A 20,818-nucleotide genomic window follows, 5' to 3' on the forward strand; every position below is an offset into this window, starting at 1 on the left:
TTTCTTTTTTCTCCCCTTAAATTTTCTTTATCGCTTTACATGTTACCTATTTGCTGTTGTCCACAGGGTTCAGATACTAAATCAAATGTAGAAAGCTTTTCACAACTTTTACGTCTTCTTTGCTGGTGCCCAGCTTATATATTGACATCTGATGCCATGGAAACTGGTGTATTTGTTTGGACGTGGTTGGTTTCAGCTGCTCCTCAACTGTGTTCTCTGGTGCTTGCTGAGCTTGTCGATGCATGGTTGTGGACAGTCGACACAAAGCGAGGTCTTTTTGCATCTGAAGTTAGGTGTAGTGGACCTGCTGCTAAATTAAGGCCTCACCTGGTTGCTGGGGAGCCAGAAGCACCACCTGAAAAGGATCCCGTTGATCAAATATTTGCCCACAAACTATGGCTTGGGTTTTTCATTGATCGTTTTGAGGTGCTTATCAATGTTTTAATGCTTTCACTCTCTTAGCTGCTCCCTATGAACCAATGCGATAATCAAACATACACTGATCAATTGTCCACCCAAAAATGGTTAGGTTAGAGATGATGTTACAGTACAGTTGGCCTATCACTTATTTGAAATTTAATTACTCCCTCCGTTCCAATTTATGTGAATCTGTTTGACTGGGCACAGAGTTTAAGAAAAAAGGAAGACTTTTGGAATTTGTGGTCCTAAACAAGTGAAAAAGGGGCCCAGAGTATTTGTGTGGTTTTAAAAGCTTCTCATTAAGGGTATAATTGTAAGTTGAAGCTAAATTGTTACCAAATTTAGAAAGGGGTCATTCTTTTTGGAACGGACCAAAAAGGAAATAGGTTCACATAAACTGGAACAGAGGGAGTAGATGAATATGTCAATATGATGTTTTGCTTCAATGATAATACTCAAGTACTAGGGTTTCGAGTTAAATAGATGTGATTTTCCATGGAAAATTAGCAATACCTACTTCACAATATTGGTGCCTTTAGCTGTTGTTTCTCTTCTTTCATTGTATTTTGGTCTGGTATAACTTTTACAAGTATCTTCCAGCACTTGTAAGAGAAGACCCTCGTTGGTTTCCTTCCTCACCAATTTCCCGTTCTAATGCTGTTTCTATGTAGAGTACTATGATAGATGAGTACTTGGCTTGTTGAATCTGTTTTTGGATTTGTTGGACTGTGGTGATGCCGTGGTAAAACTACTACTATAATTTTTTTCACTAACTTCATCACAATTGAAAAATAAACAAACAACAAACCTTTTTTGTGAAAAAGCTGCCTTTATGTTCTCTTGAAAATGTTGCTAAAACAATCATTGTTTCAGCCTTTTGATTCTCTTAAATGTATTTCATAAATGTTCAAGTTGTAGCTCTTCTTCTTCTTCTTTTTTTTTTTTTTTTTTGAAAAACTTGTCTTTGCAGGTAGTTCGACATGATAGTGTTTCACAGCTTTTACTTTTAGGGAGGTTGTTGCAAGGAACCACCAAACTACCTCGGAACTTTTCTTCCCACCCTGCTGCTACTGGCACATTTTTCACCCTGATGCTACTTGGGCTGAAGTTTTGCTCGTGCAAGTCACAGGGTAATTTGCAAAACCTCAGGGCTGGGCTTCAGCTTCTGGAAGACAGACTATATAGGTAAAAACTTATGAGCTTGCATTTAATTGGACTGGTATGTTTGCCTGCATTGTGAATACAGGCATGGAATGCATAGTGGAAGTTCCTTGCTCATCATTTCTGACCAATAGCTTGCTAATAGACATTAAGTTGCTCACAAACATATGTCTATTTGTTTATGGTAGTTTATCTCAATGGATTCAATATGTTTCATTAGACTAGGCCTTGTTTAGGAGTATGCTGATTTGCTGATGCATTCAACCATTTGGTGTTGTTCAATTGCAGGGCTTCATTGGGATGGTTTGCTCACCAACCTGAGTGGTATGATATGAATAAGAACTTTGCCCTGAGTGAGGCACAGTCCGTTTCTATGTTTGTCCATCATCTTTTGAATGAGCAATTAGATACTCCCCAACTTGATTCCAGAGGACGGGCACTGGAAAATGGAAACTCTTTGAATGATGTGGTGAGATAATCATAATCGAGGCGCTGGAAACTTTGGTTCTTACATCAGTTGTGAAACTTTTTGTGCCTAAAATATCTTTATTTTTTGTCGTGGGAACAGTTTCTTTTCTCTAATTGCAAACAATTGTTTATGGTCCTTGTGCTCTTTTTTGAACTTAATGATGCTCACAGAGAGATCAATACCATCCCATTTGGGGCCAAATGGAGAGCTACACTGTTGGAAGGGAGAAGCGGAAACAGTTGCTTCTGATGTTATGCCAGCATGAAGCTGACAGACTTGATGTCTGGGCACAACCTACTGTCAAGTAACGCACAGTGATTACTGATTGTTTTTCTCCCTTTTTTAACTTCTTTTAATGTGGTTGTCACTATTGTTATTAATTCTTCCAACATCAGGGAAATCACTTCACGTCTTAAAATCAGCTCCGACAAATGGGTCGATTTTGCTCGAACTGCCTTTTCTGTGGATCCTCGGATAGCTTTGTGTCTGGCTGCAAGGTTTCCTACAAATAATCATCTGAAGACTGAAGTAACACAGTTGGTTCAAGTATATCTTCCATTCCCACTTATCATATCCTTCGGTTTTCTATTAAACCCTGAATGAATGTGCCTGAATGATACGTATTTTAAGAGACAATACAGATGACTTGAAACAGAAATTGGGTATGAAGTTGACTTTAGGATGATGAAGATTGCATTATTTGTCTATTTTGTTGAAATTTTTATGCAAAAGCGCCTAAAATAAGGGCCTTGGTGAATCATACGACAAACATTCTCAAGTAACTTTTGCTTCATAACTAGTTTCAATAATATGGTGGCTGTTTTCTGTAACAAATTTTCTGACCAGGAAATAGAAAGATGTCCCTAATGATTTTTTAATTATCATCTTTTCCTTTTGAGTGGAGACTGAAACTTTCTACACCTTAAAGAAAGGTTATGATGCTTTAATTGGACCAAAGTTGCCTTTTACTATGGGAACACCACCTCAATCAGATGTTCAATACATTTTTCTTACCAAAAAGGTGGAGGAATGCTTCCTGTAGAATATGCTTGTAAGATATGGCTTGGTATCATCTTTTTTCTGAGCAGTAAAGTTTTATTTGTATAAGCACGGAGAAGGTGCCACATTACAAAATATTTATGTAGGATGTCGCTCCTATTTAACAGACAAGGAGTTGATGAAGTCCACTTTGATAAGACTAGAGTTGAAGTTGATCCCAAATATTGGATGAAGTTCTGCTTCCTTGCATTTCCGACAAACATGTTTGACTTCAAAATTTCCTCTGCTCCAAGTTCTATTTCCTCTGGTCTTCCTTGCTTGGAAAGACCTTTCCTCAGTAAAAATATTTGGATCACGAGGAAAAAATGAGGAAGGAACACTTCATATGAAACATCTGAAAATGGTGCATTATTGGGGATCTGTGATCTGGCTGACAAGAAGCTCAATCATTTTGGAGAGTGATTCTGTAGGAGAATGGGATTATACTCTAAGATGAGGACTGTAATCTAGAAAGAGTGGGGAAATGAATATTGTGATGGAGTTGAAACAAGAGAACAGAGAATAGAGGGTCAGAGTTGGATCTCAGAGAAAGGATAGCCCATAATGCTTGCTGGTTCTTGACTTTGGAGAGGATTCTGTAGGAGAAGGGGATTATACTCTCAGATGAGGATTCTAATCTAGAAAAAGAGTGGGGAAATGAATTTGGTGATGCAGTTGAAACAAGACAACAGGGGATAGTGGGTCAAAATTGGATATCGGAGAATGGTAACCAAGAATGCATTAAAGGCTCTCGATGAAACTGTTCAACCCATCAGTTAACTGAATTTCAATAAGGGTCCAATAGGTAATATGTGAACATGATGGCAGAGTTAAAGGATTTAAGTCTTTAAGCAAATCATGGCATCTGAGATGAAAACATAAGGTTGTTTTCTCCTTAAAATGTTATTAAAAAGGGTAATGTTGTTCATGATGTAATGGAGGAGTTAGCAAAGATGTGAACCAAGATAAGAAAAACCACCAGATAGGAAAGAGGGGAAGCAGTAAACAAGAGTGACTTATGATGGTTGGAAGGCAGTGTCAACTATGATGGGAAATGAGTTTAATGCAAAATAAAGATTGGGAAAGAAATTGGACTGAGAGCTAGTTCCTTCTGCTTATGTTTTGGGTTTGTGTAAACGTGTTATTTAGGGTGACACCTTTTTTGGGTTTGTTTCTTCTAATAAAATATATTTGCTTATTACAAAAAACTGGGAACAACCCAGCTAGTAATATAGACAGACTCCATGATTTTAACAACACTAATTTCCTGAATGAAAGAAATGATGATTTTGACAGCCTAGACTACTGTAATTCTAAATCTCTTTTCTTGTACAGTATAGAGCCAACCGATTATCATTCAATTTACGTAATCTATCCAATAATTTTAGACATGCTTGAAAGCGATGTCCTGTTGTGCTTTCTGCATCAATCTTTTCAGATCTCATTTGTCATTTTAGTATTGATCCAGTTTAGGTGTTTGCTTCTAAAGCTTCCAATGGCCTAGTCCAAATACGTTCTTAATGCTTTGGAATGGTTTTGAAATGTAGTTGACTTGACCAAACATTTCCTCAGATTTGGTCGAGTGGTTCTTGTGGTCATCTTTGCCTTGTAGCCTGTTTGGCCAAGCTGCAAAAATCAGCTTAATTTGAGAAGTGCTTTTCTCAAAAGTACTTCTGGTGAGAAGCAGTTTGTGTTTGGCTAATTAATTTGAAAAGCACTTCTGAGCATCAATTTGTGTTTGGCCAAGCTTTTAAAAAATGCTTCTAAGTGTATTTTTCTCATAAGTGTTTTTCAAAAAAGTGCTTTTGGAGAGAAGCTACTTTTTTTTGCTTCTCCAAAACCGCTTCTGCTTCTCCTCAAAAACACTTTTTTTTCTTCCAAAGCTTGGCCAAGCACTTCAACTTTGTAAAAAATGTACTTTTTTTTTGAAAAAAGTGCTTCTACGTTGGAGAAGCTTGGCCAAACAGGCTATTAGCCTCCATTTGTTGCTGATTCAAGCATGAAATTTTATGGCAGTATATTTCCTTTTGGTGTTTATTGCTCATTGCCATGATTTATTCTTTTACTGCAGTGGTCTAATTACTTCAAGTTGTCAAAGTCAATCTCTTGACACATACAAATCAAAATACGACATACAATTTCTTGGGCTGCTTTACATGTCTGATAAGCAAAAAACCACAGACGAATGCTTCTCCTAAATAAATATGTATCTTTCATAGCTGCTATGTTTTCTGTGCTGCTTATTATCTATCTTAATTTCTCTGTATTGCATGCTCATTTTGCTCAACTGTAACCTGAATTTTTGAATTGTTTGGATCTGTGGAGCAGTTGTTCTCCTCACTACGACAATTGTGTTAGGCCATGTAGCTTTTTTTGGTACCGATGAATAAATCTAGTCCAAGAGAAGGCATAAAGTAAGAAATAATGATATTATTAGCTGAAGATATACCTGCTCGTAAATCATTCTGTTTCTATGAGATGCTGATGGTCTTCCAAAGCATCTTAAGGTCGAATCTTTTTTTTTTCTTTTATGATTTTTCTTATATGCGACGAAATAGAACTTGGTTTACAGCTCCTGGCTTGTCACTATTTCTCTGAGTTGGCCTGTTTTCCTTTCTTGATTTTTTTTGATTGATGAAAATGAATATCTTGTTTCTATTACAGTCGCGTATATTGGAGATACGTCACATACCTGAAGCATTGCCATACTTCGTTACACCTAAAGCCATTGATGAAAATTCAACACTTCTACAACAATTGCCACACTGGGCTGCTTGTTCAATTACACAGGCGCTGGAGTTCCTCACACCAGCATACAAGGGTCATCCACGTGTCATGGCTTATGTTCTAAGGGTGTTGGAGTCTTATCCTCCTCAAAGAGTAACCTTCTTCATGCCCCAACTGGTGCAGGCCCTGAGATATGACGACGAGGTGCATTTTACTTAACTTTGTGATGTGAATTTGTTCTTTGCTTTTAATCATGACGCAAGTCAGAGCGATATATTCTTGGAAGTTAATTCATTAGTTCAATGCTTTTACATAGTTCACACCTTGGATTTAGTATTTCTGTCAGTTTTCAGATATTATTATTCTTAAATGAACAACAATTTTATGGTTATAATAAACGATTAAATGAATGATTCTGATCATAGTATGAAAAAATGACTAGAATTAAGCAGTAGCTATCACAATGGATTTTCATCTCGAAGTAGTCTCAATAATACCTTCCTTGTGTCTCAACTTCCCATCTGTAGTGTTCATCAATGAAAACAGGTGCTTAATCATCTTTCATATTATAGACACGATTGACCCTAACGATGTGATTTTTATCCATGCAGAAATTAGTAGAAGGATACTTGCTGAGAGCTACTCAAAGGAGTGACATATTCGCTCATATTCTAATATGGAATCTGCAGGTGGGAAGCTTTTGCTTTGTTTCTGTTTTAAGATGGCTATCCTTGTATGATAAAATTAAATCTGTTCCCTCTTGCTTTATGGTGAACAAAGGTCTTGTTCTCTATGATAACCACTAACCTGAATAATGCTTGTAGGGTGAGACTTGTGAGCCGGAGTCAGGGAAAGATTCTTCTGCAAAGGTAGATTAAAATTTTCAACTGATACCTCTTGCAATTAAAGCATCTAATATGCACCTTTTTCTAATCACTCTTATCTGGTCCTTTTTCTGTGAGCATGCAGCACAAACTCCATGTTGTGGAAGATTTTGGAAACTGCAAACTTTAATTTTCAGATAATAAACGTAATTTCCCTCGAGTATAGCTATCGACTATGTAATACCTCCAAATTGACTTTTTTTTTTGTTGGGGGGGGGGGGGGGCACTTCTCTTTGCGACAATATTATAACCATCCTTTTTCTGATAAGGAGATTCATTTATCTGCTTTCTGTACGATTCACCTTTACTATTCTCTCTCTGAAACTCTCACATAGAGGCATGTGATATGCATTTCCTTTTACTTTGCACACTCTCTATCTCTCTCTCACCTTTTGTGTTGACTGGTGACCAAATTTTTGAAGGCAACAAATTTTGTCTTTCTTGTAGTTCCACCTCATAAGTTCTTGCACATTCTCCCTCAGTGGTTAATAGATTTATTATTTTTAATTTGTACTATTTCATAACTGTCGATATCTTTGTATTTTATCTTCAGCATGCTGCATTTCTGGCCCTGCTTCCTCTTGTGAGGCAACGAATAATTGATGGGTTCAATGAAAAGGCTCGTGATGTGTTTCAAAGGGAGTTCGATTTCTTTGACAAGGTTACATCTATATCTGGCGCACTCTATCCACTTCCCAAGGAGGAGAGAAGAGCTGGCATTCGGAGGTAAAGTAAAATGTGCACCAAGATTTAATATTGTCGATTTGTGTACAATATGTTGTATATATAGGTGCTGTGTGCCTTCTGATATTTGTCTATCTTGAACAAACCTCATTTTCATTTACTAGGGAGCTGGAGAAAATTGAGATGCAAGGAGATGATCTCTATCTACCTACAGCTCCTAATAAAATCGTGAAAGGGATTCAGGTTGATAGTGGAATTCCCTTGCAATCAGCTGCCAAGGTTCCTATTATGATCACATTTAACGTTGCAGATCGAGATGGCGATCAAAATGACATAAAACCCCAAGCTTGTATATTCAAGGTAAGATTAGGGGATATAAGTGCTTTTTTTTGAGAAGGTAACATTTGTTGCATATATATTAAATGTATCAAAACAGGTATGGTTAACCATAATTACAAGGGGTGGTACAGGAAGATTCTTAAGTCCTTACAAGGATCCTAAAACATCAACAAAAGATTCTGGATCTTCCATGTACTCTTGCTTACACCAAAAATAAAAAAGAGCTAAACAATGCATTTTCATCCTCTGGATTGTACTATGTCTATCTTCAAAACATCTTTGGTTTCTCTCTTTCCAAACAGTCCACCAAATGCAAGCTGGGACAATCTTCCATCTCTCTTTCTGACTAGGGGAGCTACCGAGTCTGTTCCAGCATTCTAGAAGTTCGATGATGCTTCTTGGCATTACCCACATGATTCCTTTAAAGTTAATGAAAATCCTCCAAATTTGTTCTGTTATCTTGCAGTGCAAAAAAAGATGGTTGATTGTCTCTGCCTCTTCTCCACATAAGTAGCATCTGGAGCATAGGTGGAAACCCCTCTTGATAAGATTATCCTGAGTTAAGACTGCTTTTCTGGCTAGCAACCACGTGAAGCAAGCAACTTTGCATGGAATTTTGACTTTCCAACTTAGTTTCCAACGCCAACTTCCAATCTGATTATTAGAGGTGTTGTATTCCTTATAGGCAGACTTGACTGAGAATTTACCTTGCTTATCCCTTTGCCAGAACATACAATCTTCAAGAGTGGATGTTCCTTTGAATTGATCCAAGGTGTTGTAGAATTCTGTTAGCCTGATGATCTCCCAGTCATTGAATAATCTTCTATAGCTAAGGTTCCATCCTTGGTTTGACCATACATCTCCTACAGTTGCTCTTTGTTGCTGGTTCAGACTATAGATGTCTGGGAAAGTCTGTTTCAAAGGACATTGGCCTAGCCAGGTGTCATCCCAGAAAGAGGTTTTCATTCCATTGCCCACCTTGAATCTAGATTTGTTTCTGAACTTTGGCCACAAGTTCCTGATTGATCTCCATAGACTGACACCATAAGGACTGGTTGTAGAGTTGGTAGTCCAATTGCTTTCCATTCCATCCTTCACCTAATGACATCTTTCCACAGTGAGTGTTCACTTGAAGCAAATCTCCAGAGCCATTTCATCATTAAGCCGTGGTTCTGAATTCTTAGATTCCTAATGCCCAGCCCCCCTTCCTTCTTGCTGGTTACAAGTGAGTCCAATTGACCAGGTGAATTTTGCCTTTGTCACTGTTGCCTTGCCAAAGAAAGTTCCTTCTCAATGCATGTATGCTTTTGACTATATTTGCCGGGATAGGAAATAGAGACATCATGTAAGTGGGCAAGGCATCCAGTACATTATTGATTAGAACTAGTCTGCCCCCTAGGGAAAGATATTGGCTTTTCCAGTTAACTAGTTTCTTTTCACACTTCTCTAGTACACCATTCCAAATTTCTTTTGACTAGCTCTTTGCTCCCAAAGGCATTCCAAGATACACGGAAGGAAGTTCTCCAATTTTCCCTCCCAGAATGTTAGCTAGGTATTGGATATCAGGGACCTCATTTACTGGATATAGATGACTCTTGCTCCAATTAATATGCAACCCAGATATGGCTTCAAATAGAATAAATATCACCCTCAGAATTTTCAGTTGATCTCTATCAGCTTCACAAAAAACTAGTGTGTCATCAGCATATTGAAGGTGTGTGATTTCTAGATTGTTGACAGCCCTAGTAGATACATTGAATCCCTTGATCCAGGTGTTACCCTGAGCAGTTTTCAACATGTCATTAAGACCTTCCATAGCAATGATGAACAGGAAGGGGGATAAGGGATCACCCTGTCTCAGTCCTCTCTGGGATGAGAAGAAGCCAGCTGGGGAACCATTGATAAGGATGGAGAATTTGACAGTGCATATGCAGAATTTGATCCAGTTGATCCATTTGCCTCCAAACTCCATCTTCTCCAAAATTCCAAGCAGATAACTCCAGTTTAAATGATCAAAAGCCTTCTGAATGTCCAGCTTACATAGGATGCCTGGGAGTTTGCTTTTGATCCTTGTGTCTACACATTCATTTGTTATAAGAAGCATCCATTATCTGTCTCCCTTTGATAAAGGCCATCTGTTGAGCATCCACCAATTTATGTACCACTTTCTTGAGTCTCTCAGTCAACAACATAGAGATGATTTTGTAGATGCTACATATTAGGCTGATGGGTCTAAAGTCTTTCAATTCCTTGGCACCCACCTTCTTAGGAATCAAAGCCACATAGGTGGCATTGAAGCTTTTTTCAAAAACACCTCTCATAAAAATTTTGAATAGCAGCAGTGACATCAGCATTGACTACCTCCCAACAGTGAGTGAAGAAAGCCATGGTATAGCCATCAGGGCCAGGAGCTTTATCCCCAGCACATGCTTGAACACTGCTCCATATCTCTTGGGCTTCAAACGGACTCTGTAGTATCTGGTTTTCTTCTGGAGTGATCATAGGACAAACTCTAAGGTTTCCATGGGGCCTCCATTCTTCTGACTCGGCGTAGAGGTTTTGATAGAATGAGATGATTTCCATCTTGATATCTGCAGGATTTCTGATAGATTCACCTTCAACTTCTAACATGTCAATGTTGTTGTTCCTTTTATGAGCATTGGCAGTTCTATGAAAGAACTTGGTATTATTATCTCCTTGTTTCAACCAAAGCGCTCTTGATCTCTGTCTCCATGCGACTTCTTCTTTTCTTGCTATCTCCTCAAATTCCACTGTTAATGTTGCTTTTGATAGTATTTCATCTTCATTTAGAGTCCTGAGGTCCTGAATCTCATCTAATTCACTTAATTGAGAGAGGATGTTAAGCTTCTGCATTTCTAGATTTCCTTGGATAGTTTTGCTCCACTCTCTGAGTTTTCCTTTAAGAGCCTTCAGCTTGAAGGCTAGAGTGTAGTCAGGTCTTCCTTCACAGATGAAAGAGTCCCACCATTCTTTAGAAACCCTCTGTCTGCAGCCACCAATTCTCGAATTTGAAATAGGATTTGATAGGCTCCCAATTCCCACATTGAAGTAACAGAGGCGTGTGATCAGAAGTTACTCTATGCAAGGTTGATTGTTTGATACTCCTGAAGCCCTCATCCCAATCTTCAGAAATAAGAAATCTGTCTAGTCTAGCTGCAATGTCACGTCCGACTCCTTTCCTCCAAGTGAACTTACTTCCTAGTAGTTGTAGATCTACCAACTCCATATCCTCGATGAACTCAGCGAAGTCAGTCATTGATCTGGAGATTCTGTTACAGTTTTTCTTCTCTGAAGGAAATCTAACTGTATTGAAGTCCCCACATACCACCCAGGGACCCGAGAACAAGCCTCTTGTTGCACCAATTTCCCACCAAACTTCTTCTCTCTCTGCCCTATCATTAGGAGCATAAATACTGGTTAAGTGCCAAGACAAGTCCTGTGTTTTTCCAGTGAACTTACATGTGATAGAGTAGGAAGCCAAGCTGGTTGTTTCACCTTCCCATACCCTGTTGTCCCACATCAGTAAAATGCCTCCCCTGGTACCGCTAGCCTCTAGTTGTGCAAATCTGCACCATCTATTGGCCCATAATTCTCTCACAATTCTCCTGAAAGCAGTATACATCTGCTTTCCAAGTGTTAATGCAGCTGTTGATCAGTCTCCTCTTCCTTGCCTTGTTCAAACCCCTCACATTCCATGATACAATGTTGACTTTCATTGATCTTGATTGATGTGGTAGCCCCCTGATATAAGTGTATTTTATTGATCTAGATCTTAGATATTTTATTTCAGATGAAAGAAAATCTGCCTAAGGTCTTGCCTTCCTGCCACAACTTTTCCCCACCACATCGTTATGCTTAGCAGCTAATATATATAAATTTAAAGGGATTTCTTCTTCGTAAAAGTCTTCTTTCAGTTAATTCCAGTGGATGGTTGACTGGCTTGCTTCAGAAGTATTGAAAGAAGTGAATGAAAATCATTAAAATTTATGAGTGTCTTTTTCATAATTAACGATTAGTAGGTAATTACTCTATTTTGAGTTTAATGGTTAAGTTTGACATTTTACTGTTGTAGTATAGAACTCGGACTGGTCAATGCTTATAATATCAGAGGGTGAAATATATATTGTCTTCATCTCATTTGCAATGCCATGCTGAGGTAAACGTTGAAGCTTTGCCAGTGACATGTTGAGTTGTAAATCTTTACATCTCTGTTCTTGCATCACGACCGTTTGAAACTTGACTTCTTACAACAACGACAACATACCCAATATAATCCCACAAGTGACTCCTACCTGGCGAGGTAGAGAGGCTGTTTCTGATAGACCCTCGGCTCAATTGATTTAATGAGAGTCCCACTTGATTTTAAATTCTCGTTAGTTATATTCCAAGCCTGAAACTTGACTTCTTAAATTAAAAAATACCATGCTGAGGTAAGAACAGGAGTCAAAGATCAATTGGGGTTAAAGGGGTAGAAAGTTGTTAGGTTAAATGGTATTAGGATGGGTGATGGCTTAGGCACGTTGGAGGATTAGAAAGATGAAATGGAGGCTATTTTCAGGCTTGGAATATAATTAACGAGAATTTAAAATCAAGTGGGACTCTCATTAAATCAATGAAAATATCAAGTTTTGACAGATTTGAAAGGCGTCTTTTGGGCCTTGATTTTGTGCTGTTTTTAAATGAGAATTTGGAAATATCATTGGTTCAGAAAGGTTTTTTTGGGAAAAGGATAAGGATGTGTGGTTCTCTTTAGGACACAAAGCTACAGGCAGGAATAAACAGAATTTACAACGGTGAGTTTAGGAAGGAAGGGGAAAAAGAAAGAGAAATAGGTAACCACTAGGAGCACTCCTAGATTTATTTGCGTCCGCGCATTATTAGGAACTTCACATAGAATTCTATCGAAGCACAATCGGATGAATTGAAGCATATATGATACTTGTAAACTCCAAAAAGCCGGTCTCATCAAGAAGGATCCTATAATGCAATCAAAAATTTAATTCTACTAGCTGTTCTGACGTACTCAGACAAACTATAAAATGCCTTCTTCCAGAAAATTTTAAGGTGCTGCGTACTACACTGCCAACATCAACAAAATCTGCTCTAGCAGAATCCAGAAATAAAACTGCAAATATGAAACATGAAAAAGTAAGCATGGAAATAGTAAATTAGGTCAAACCGTCAAAGTCACACAGGTGGAAGTAACTAGAGAGAAGCATTCTCCGTTTTTTTGGAGAGATTCAGCATCATCTAGGGGATCTTTTTTACACCAAAAATAAATAAAAACAAGCAGTTCATCTTGACTTCCTGTACAGAGTTGCGGGTTCCTTCAAAGCATCTGTGTTTCTCTCCTTCCACACAGTCCACCATACGCAAGCAGGTATCATTTGCCACCATTGTTTTATGTCCAGCAGTACCTCCAGTATTAATCCATCATGCCAACAGCTCTGTTGTATTCTTTGGCATAGCCCACTTTATTCCTTTCATGTTGAAAAAAGCTGCCAACTCTTGTCAGTAACTTCACAGGCTAGGAAGAGATGATTTATGCTCTTATAATCTTTTTCACACAAAAAACATTTAGAATACAGCTGCAACCCTTTTCACATTAATTTTTCTTGGGTCAAGCATGCTTCCTTAGCTAGATTCCAAGAAAAACATGCCGCCTTATGAGGTATCTTCACTTTCTATATTTCCTTCCAAGGCCATTTGAATCTCTGTTGCCCACTGTGATCGAGTGTTATATATGCTATTTTACAGTGTACACACCTTTGCAATGCCTCCGCCATATTCAACTGTCTTCAGCTGCTGTAGTTCCTGGAAAATATTCCAAACTTCTGAGAAGTTCAGCTACTCTATCCACTTCCCAGGCGTTCAAAAACCTTCTAAAATTAGATTCCACCCCTATTTATCCCTAACTTCAACAACAGATGCCTCTCTACCCCTCGGGGTAGGGGTAAAGTCTGCGTACATTCTACCCTCCTCAGACCCCACTTGTGGAATTTTTTTACTGGGTTGTTGTTGTTGTTATTGTTGTTGTTCAGCAACAGATGCATCAGGTTGTTGGCTCAAACAGAAAGATCAATCTTTTAACGGCCCATGTTGGCTTCAATTGTCATTCCAGAAAGAAGTTTTCATCCCATTACCAAGTTTTATATTGACATAATTGGCAAGAGCAGGCCAAAAGTTTCTGATGGACTTCCATACACTAACATCATAAGGGGAAGTGACTTTAAGACCCACTTACCTTCTTGTCCGTGTTTTTCACTGATAACCTTTCTCCACAAAGCTTGCTCTTCCAAACTAAACCTGCGTATCATTCATAAGTAAACTTTTATTGTGCATTCTCAAATTTCTTATACCTAACCCCCCTTCCATCTTGCTAACAGTGAGAGTTCTCCATTTTACTAAGTGGAAACATTTCTTGCCTTGTTACCTTCCCAAATGAAGTTTCTCCTCAAAGAAGCAATCTCTTTTCAATTTTTGCAGGCAAAGGAAATAAAGACATCATATATAGGTAGGTAAAAGAACAGTGTTTACCAAAATCACCCTGCGCCCAAGGATAAGTGTTGGCTCTTCCATCTAGCGAATCTTTTTTCACACCTTTCAAGAACTCCATCCCCGATATCTTGTGACTTATTTCTTGACCCCAAATCCATCCCTAAGTAACTTGTAAGAAGAGATCAACTTCACATCCTCGAGTTGCTGCTAATACTTGAATCTCTGACACTTCATTTACCGGGAATAATAGACTCTTCCTCCAAATTAATTTGTAGCCAAGACACAACTTAAGCATTTTACAAACTTTTAACATTCTTAAATTTGTATTCCATTAGAGGGTTTTGTGGATTGCATGAATTTTCTATTAGATATGTGTATAAAGCTAAAGGCAAACGTCTGATTTATTTAAACCTATCTAAAGTGAAGTTTCTACTTTCTAATCATATAATAGTCGGTTCAATTATTCTGCTATTATGAATTCAAAAGAGTTCGGTAGCCTGAAAAAAAGTTTCTATTTGAGAAAAGTGGATAAATTTTGAAGGACTAAAGGCAAAGTAGAATTAGAATAGTGGTAGTTATAATTTACGATCATCATTGTCCAGATTTGATTTTGAAATAGTCTTATTAAATTCAGAAGTATTGTGGTAAGTCCAATTGAACTTTTGCATAAATGGTAATAAAAGGTAAAATGAGTAAGATATTCCATTTTAGGGGCATTAAATCTTTTTAGACCAATTTCATATAGGAACAATGTCATTTGATTTATTATATAGGAGTTGGAAAGTTAGTTACTTTTCTTATCTTACTGATACATCAGTTTTAGGGATATGATCTAGAAGTTATGGATTTTGAGCAGTAAGTAGATGAACTTGACATGGGCTCATCGATCCTGAATACTTTATGCAATTAAAAAGCTTTCCCAAGCTTATTCAGATCCTGCAGAAATAGTATTGTGATCAATGCCTAACTCTAGTTCTGAAAAAGGATAAGCGGTTACTTCAAATATATCCGGCTAAAGAGCCTGAGTCGAATCTCACTGAGAACTAACGCTTAGCTATAATTATCAATATTACAAAAAAAAAACAGGTTCAAACAATTTTTGAGTTATAGAAATTGTGATTTTGTTTTAAACTAATTAAATAACAAATACTAAAGTAATAAAAAATATGTAACTAAAGAGATAAGTTGTGTTCGATGAGTAAAAAGCTAGGATAATGATTTCTGGAATTATCAGGATGAGTGTCTAACATGTTTCCTATAATTACGCCGAATTATTCTCCGCTGATCGTGAGTTCTCTTGTTAGTTTTCAGTATGCTAACCAACTCAATCTTGTTTATGCTATTTTACAATTGGCTAAATTTTGTTTTTCTTTGGCATAGGTTGGAGATGATTGTCGACAAGATGTTCTTGCTTTACAAGTTATTTCACTTTTAAAAGATATCTTTGAAGCTGTTGGGCTTAATCTTTATTTATTTCCATATGGAGTTCTCCCAACTGGCCCAGAAAGAGGAATAATTGAGGTGAATCTTTACATGACATCTGCCTATGATTTTACGGATGCGTATGCTTTCATAATGAAATTTTCATATGTGAAATGTCTGGAAACTGCTGATTTATCCGAAAAAAGAAGAAAGTGGAAATAGATATGAATATAGAGGAGAAAAAAGACGTATGAAGATGAAAGCAAGCCATAACTGACCTATTAAGTTTTACCCAAATCAGTTCTGTTAACTATATGCCCTTGTTTCTGTAGGATTTGCTATTTTAGCGGAATCAGATTGTGAAATATTCCCTTGAGGGATTCATCATGGAATGTCCTGATGACAGAGTTTGCAGAAAATGTAGGGACAAACTCGGAGACTCTAGGAAAAGTAAGAATAGATTGAAATAGGAGAACAAGACAATTAATCAAGCTCTTCCATTCTGTTTGATGCCTATGTTTCCTTCAGTCCCACTGTAATTTATGGGCCAACAAGCTGTCTTGTGATCATTTATTCACTTTTCAAAATTATCTTCCAACATTTCTTTTTAAAAGAACTTCTGACGAAAGATTGAGAAATGAAAATATATGTAGGATGCTGATATTTTGTAGCCTTCCGGCTCTAAAGGAGCATGTAGATCCGATTGTGCTACCATTTTGTGTAACTTTTAATTTGCATAGTGAAGGGTACAACTTCTGTACATTCATCTACTCGTGTTGGAGAGGTGGTTGGAAAGTTAATGTTGTATCTAGTCTCTCCAAGTTATAAAAGTAGCTTGTAGAGAGTACTATGATGAGACAACAAAAAAAACATTACTGATAATTAGATGTGTCAGATCTGTCGTGTTTGAGTATGAAGCTTTTGTCATCTCACTTCAATGAAAATTTGAAATACCGGCATTTCAGTCTCTTTCATGGATAAGCCAGTCAATCACTCCTCACTCGCGAAATAATTGGGGCTGGCTTTATGAATCCTATGTATTCATTCTGCTCTATTTGGATCCATTTCCTTTTACTACTAAATAAGTTGTCATTTATGATTTAAGGCAAATTAGGGGTTCTCTAGATCTCACTCTTATCCCTGTTCTGCCATACAAATGTCATCAGACTAAAAAATCACGCGTCAAACGCTGGACCTGCGTAAGAGTATAAACAATAACTAAACTTTAATCTCAACTAGTAGGTATTGCATTTATGAATCATTCGCCTCCATCGTGTGCTGCTCTCAGCTAAGTTCACATTGATTCTAGACATTGTAGGTCTTTCATCTTACTTTCACCTGATTTTTGGTCGCCATGTCCCTTTTTATGTCTTTAGTATCTTCAATCATCATATCACACATGTAACCGATGCATATAGAGGTTTACATAGGACATGGGCAAACCATCTAAAGCAAAATTCTCTTAGTTTATACTCTATATGTGCTACTGACACTCCCTTTTGAATTTGATCATTCTAATTTGTCCAATATTATACGAGCAAACATCTATCTTAACATCTGTATTTTTATGGCATTCATCTTTTGGATATGTTGGCCCTTGAATTCCCAACATTTGCTGCTATTTAATGTTGCTAGTTCCGTTCTATAGAAGCTTGCCTATTACTTTGTTAGGCATCTTCATATTGCATAACACTCCTCCATTTCATCAATATTAATTACTTTTATGTGTTACATCTTCATTTCTCATGTCATCCACTAATAATACTGAGCCTAGATATTTGAAAATGACTAAACCAGTAGTTCCATCTAAAATTTATTCAGATTTATCCAAGCAATCCCCCCTTTTGTTTTTAAAATTTAAATCTGGTAAGTGCAATTTTCAGTTCTCTGACCAGAAAGCATGGTAAATATGCCAAACACACACACACACACACACACACACACACACACACACACACACACACACATTTTATGTAAGAAGTTAAAGAGCGTCTCAGTGAGGTAACAACTGATAAATTTTATCACTCACTGTCGGCACCTTAGAGAGCAATTAGGAAAGTTAAACTGTCTGCTGAATCGTATAGGTAATTGAAGGTCTGAATGCAAATTGTTGTCAGAGGGATGTAATGCTCACCTGCAGGATAGGTGGCTAAATATTGGTTACTGAACTGTGTTGCTGTGAAAAATGCTTTACTTAATTTTTTCCTTTTATCTTCTCCTTGTTCCCTCATATCTTTGGTTTATTTTTATAGCATATAGAGTATTTTCAGCAAACAGTTCGTGGTTTATATGCATGGTTTTGTTTTGTTTTGGAGATTAGTTAAAGAGTTAATCTTTGTACACGTGAAAAAACCTAGAATGCGATACATGGGGGTATCTTCTACTTTACAATACAGAAGAAAGATGATATTTCATGTAGCCGATGGTTATGAGGTCATTTAGCTTTATGTGGTCATGATAGCTCTTTTTACCTCCAAAATCTTTTCACATCTGTCCCTTTGCAGGTTGTACCCAACACACGGAGCAGAAGTCAGATGGGTGAGACGACTGATGGTGGTCTATATGAAATTTTCCAACAGGACTATGGGCCTGTCGGCTCTCCTGGCTTTGAAGCTGCTCGTGAGAATTTCATCGTAAGCAGTGCAGGTTATGCAGTTGCCAGCTTGTTGCTTCAGCCTAAGGATAGACATAATGGGAACCTTCTGATTGACAGGTAAGACCTTTGTCTTCTGTTGTTAAGTTTCATAATGCCAATGGTTGTGATATTACACTTAATGTAAGTCAGGTTTTGTGTTACTTAAGATGCAGAAAGCTTCTAAAATATCGTCATGTCATGGTGGAAATGTTTCAAATTGTTTTAACAGTTGAAGTGCATGAGCTAAAGGGGAGATAGAAATATGCACAATATAGGATAGCTGCTGTTAAATGTGTTCGGAAGTGTCTGAAAGTATTTTTTAAAATAAGTTTTTATATGTTCCCTCACCACCATGATTTCCAGCTTAGATTGATGATGTGTCATAAAGTAGGCTCCTTTTTCAGATATGATTTGAAGACCTTGTATGAAGGGTTAGATTAGTCTATATGGTAAGATGGCTGACACACATCAATGATGCTGAATGATAATGTGCAATATGCACACCAATAGACGACTATTCTGCTTATAAATTATATACTACTAAAGATTGGCCATATACTTGCCGTTACTGTGTGATATTTGCATTTAGCAATGTCAACTAAGAGACTCAAGGAAACAGTATTGTTCATGAGGCAAGTTCAACTAGTCTTCTATTATATATAGATGGCTAGTGAGTTCATTGTTCGAGCTCATGGTGGACTCAATTGGTTAGTTAACAGGAAAGGTGGTGTTTCTAGGTTGCTTTGATTGTTGAATAAAACCTGTTTTAATTGAGTCTTTTAACATACCAAGAACCTAATGATGAGAATCAACTTCACTTCATAGCTGTGCATTCCTTTTCGAAATGCTGTTTCCACATGGGCCGGTGCATATTTTTTGTGGAGTTCATGAAGATAGACATACTTTTGGACACTCCAAAGAAGTTTGGAAACTCCAAGGAAGTAAATACATTATTCTGGAACTGGGATAAATAGATATCTTTTCAAGCTTATCAATATTGGTCGGGCAATATTGACTCATCATCTGATGAATTCCTTTTTATATTTGTTCTGCAGTGCTGGTCGGCTTGTCCATATTGATTTTGGTTTTATCCTGGAAATTTCTCCTGGTGGAAATATGCGATTTGAAAGTGCTCACTTCAAGCTGAGTCATGAGATGACTCAATTAATTGACCCATCTGGAGCAATGAAAAGTGAGACATGGTACCAGTTTGTAAGGTCAGTGATCTTCGTTGGGGTAATTGCACTGTCTTATTTTGTATGGATTACTTTTTTCGTATGCTAAGGCTCGATTGATTTTTTTCCAGCTTGTGTGTCAAGGGTTACCTTGCTGCACGTCGCCACATGGATGGGATAATAAATACAGTTTCGATGATGCTAGATAGCGGATTGCCTTGCTTTAGCAGGGGTGACCCCATAGGAAACCTTAGAAAGAGATTTCACCCTGAGATGAGTGAGCGTGAAGCAGCCAATTACATGATTCGTGCATGTAGTGATGCGTACAACAAGTGGACTACGGCCGGATATGATTTGATACAATATATGCAGCAGGGCATCGAAAAGTGAGGGAGTTGCTGCAGAGTTTCACAGAAACTGTATATTTTGTTCTTGTAATCTATGAAAATGTAAATGTCTATATCACATAGGTGTAATTCTTTTTAGGGTGGGGTAGAAGTGTGATTCTGCAAGTGATCCTTTAGTTAAATTGAACGAAGAATTGCAGAGATGAGTTGCTTGTAAAAATTTTGGGTTTAATATTTATTCACTAATCAGCGTGTAAAAGCTAACTAAAGACATATTGTCTATAATTAGTTGAGCGTGAGTTGTTGGAAAATAGCTACTTAACCTAGTATAATCAGTTAAATTACACTGATAGAGTGAAAGATCTACAATTGACATCCAACGGGTTTTAAACTGTTTTTTTGACCTGATAAAAGAAAATTTCTGCGGTATGTTTCAATCCCAGCATGCCTTCAGCTTAAGGCAGCATGTACAAGGTTCTAGGCTAGAGCTTCTTGCCCTGATCATTAATCAAAGTTTAGATTTATGAATCATCAAATAGGTGACAATTTTCAGGTTTATCGTCAAGGCGGAGAGACCAGCAAAGTCACTTTGTATGGAAAATGTTTCCTGGTGTTTGGTTTGCTAGTGAACAATATTTTCTCAAAAAACGTATATTGAACTAATAGTTATGTTAGTAATATATAGTATCAAAGACTAATGGTAATAATAGTAAATTGCAGTGTGTTGAATAATTTTTTTTAGTATTAAAGATTGATAACCTCACTATTAGTTAGTATTGAGGGAAGCTAACGTGTACAAGGAGTTAGTTATTGTACAAGCTTTTTGTTAGCTATAGGTTAGTATTCAGTTATCGGAGGTTATTTTGTAATTAATAGGTCAATGTATTAGTGTATATATGAGCAAATGTACAATCACAGAATTAGTATAAAAGAAGACATCTTCCAAAACACTCGGTCTCCCCATTCTCTCTCTTCAATCCACTCACAAATATCTTCAT

General features: G+C 37.3%; 1 protein-coding gene across 1 annotated transcript in view; it reads left to right on the forward strand.

Annotated features, from left to right (window-relative positions):
- Positions 1-20,131, forward strand: part of LOC109223550 (phosphatidylinositol 4-kinase alpha 1) — a 35,344-nt gene extending 15,213 nt beyond the window's left edge. The window contains exons 13-26 of the mRNA XM_019387914.1: positions 67-426; positions 1,391-1,605; positions 1,870-2,050; positions 2,221-2,354; positions 2,446-2,596; positions 5,753-6,019; positions 6,427-6,504; positions 6,640-6,684; positions 7,253-7,425; positions 7,548-7,743; positions 15,622-15,762; positions 18,168-18,376; positions 19,354-19,515; positions 19,605-20,131. Coding sequence (XP_019243459.1) covers positions 67-426; positions 1,391-1,605; positions 1,870-2,050; positions 2,221-2,354; positions 2,446-2,596; positions 5,753-6,019; positions 6,427-6,504; positions 6,640-6,684; positions 7,253-7,425; positions 7,548-7,743; positions 15,622-15,762; positions 18,168-18,376; positions 19,354-19,515; positions 19,605-19,863 — 2,571 coding nt within the window. The 3' untranslated portion in view covers positions 19,864-20,131. The remainder of the gene's footprint in view (positions 1-66; positions 427-1,390; positions 1,606-1,869; positions 2,051-2,220; positions 2,355-2,445; positions 2,597-5,752; positions 6,020-6,426; positions 6,505-6,639; positions 6,685-7,252; positions 7,426-7,547; positions 7,744-15,621; positions 15,763-18,167; positions 18,377-19,353; positions 19,516-19,604) is intronic.

The sequence above is a fragment of the Nicotiana attenuata genome, chromosome 3 (assembly GCF_001879085.1).
Source record: "Nicotiana attenuata strain UT chromosome 3, NIATTr2, whole genome shotgun sequence".
In the NCBI taxonomy this organism is placed as follows: Eukaryota; Viridiplantae; Streptophyta; class Magnoliopsida; order Solanales; family Solanaceae; genus Nicotiana; species Nicotiana attenuata.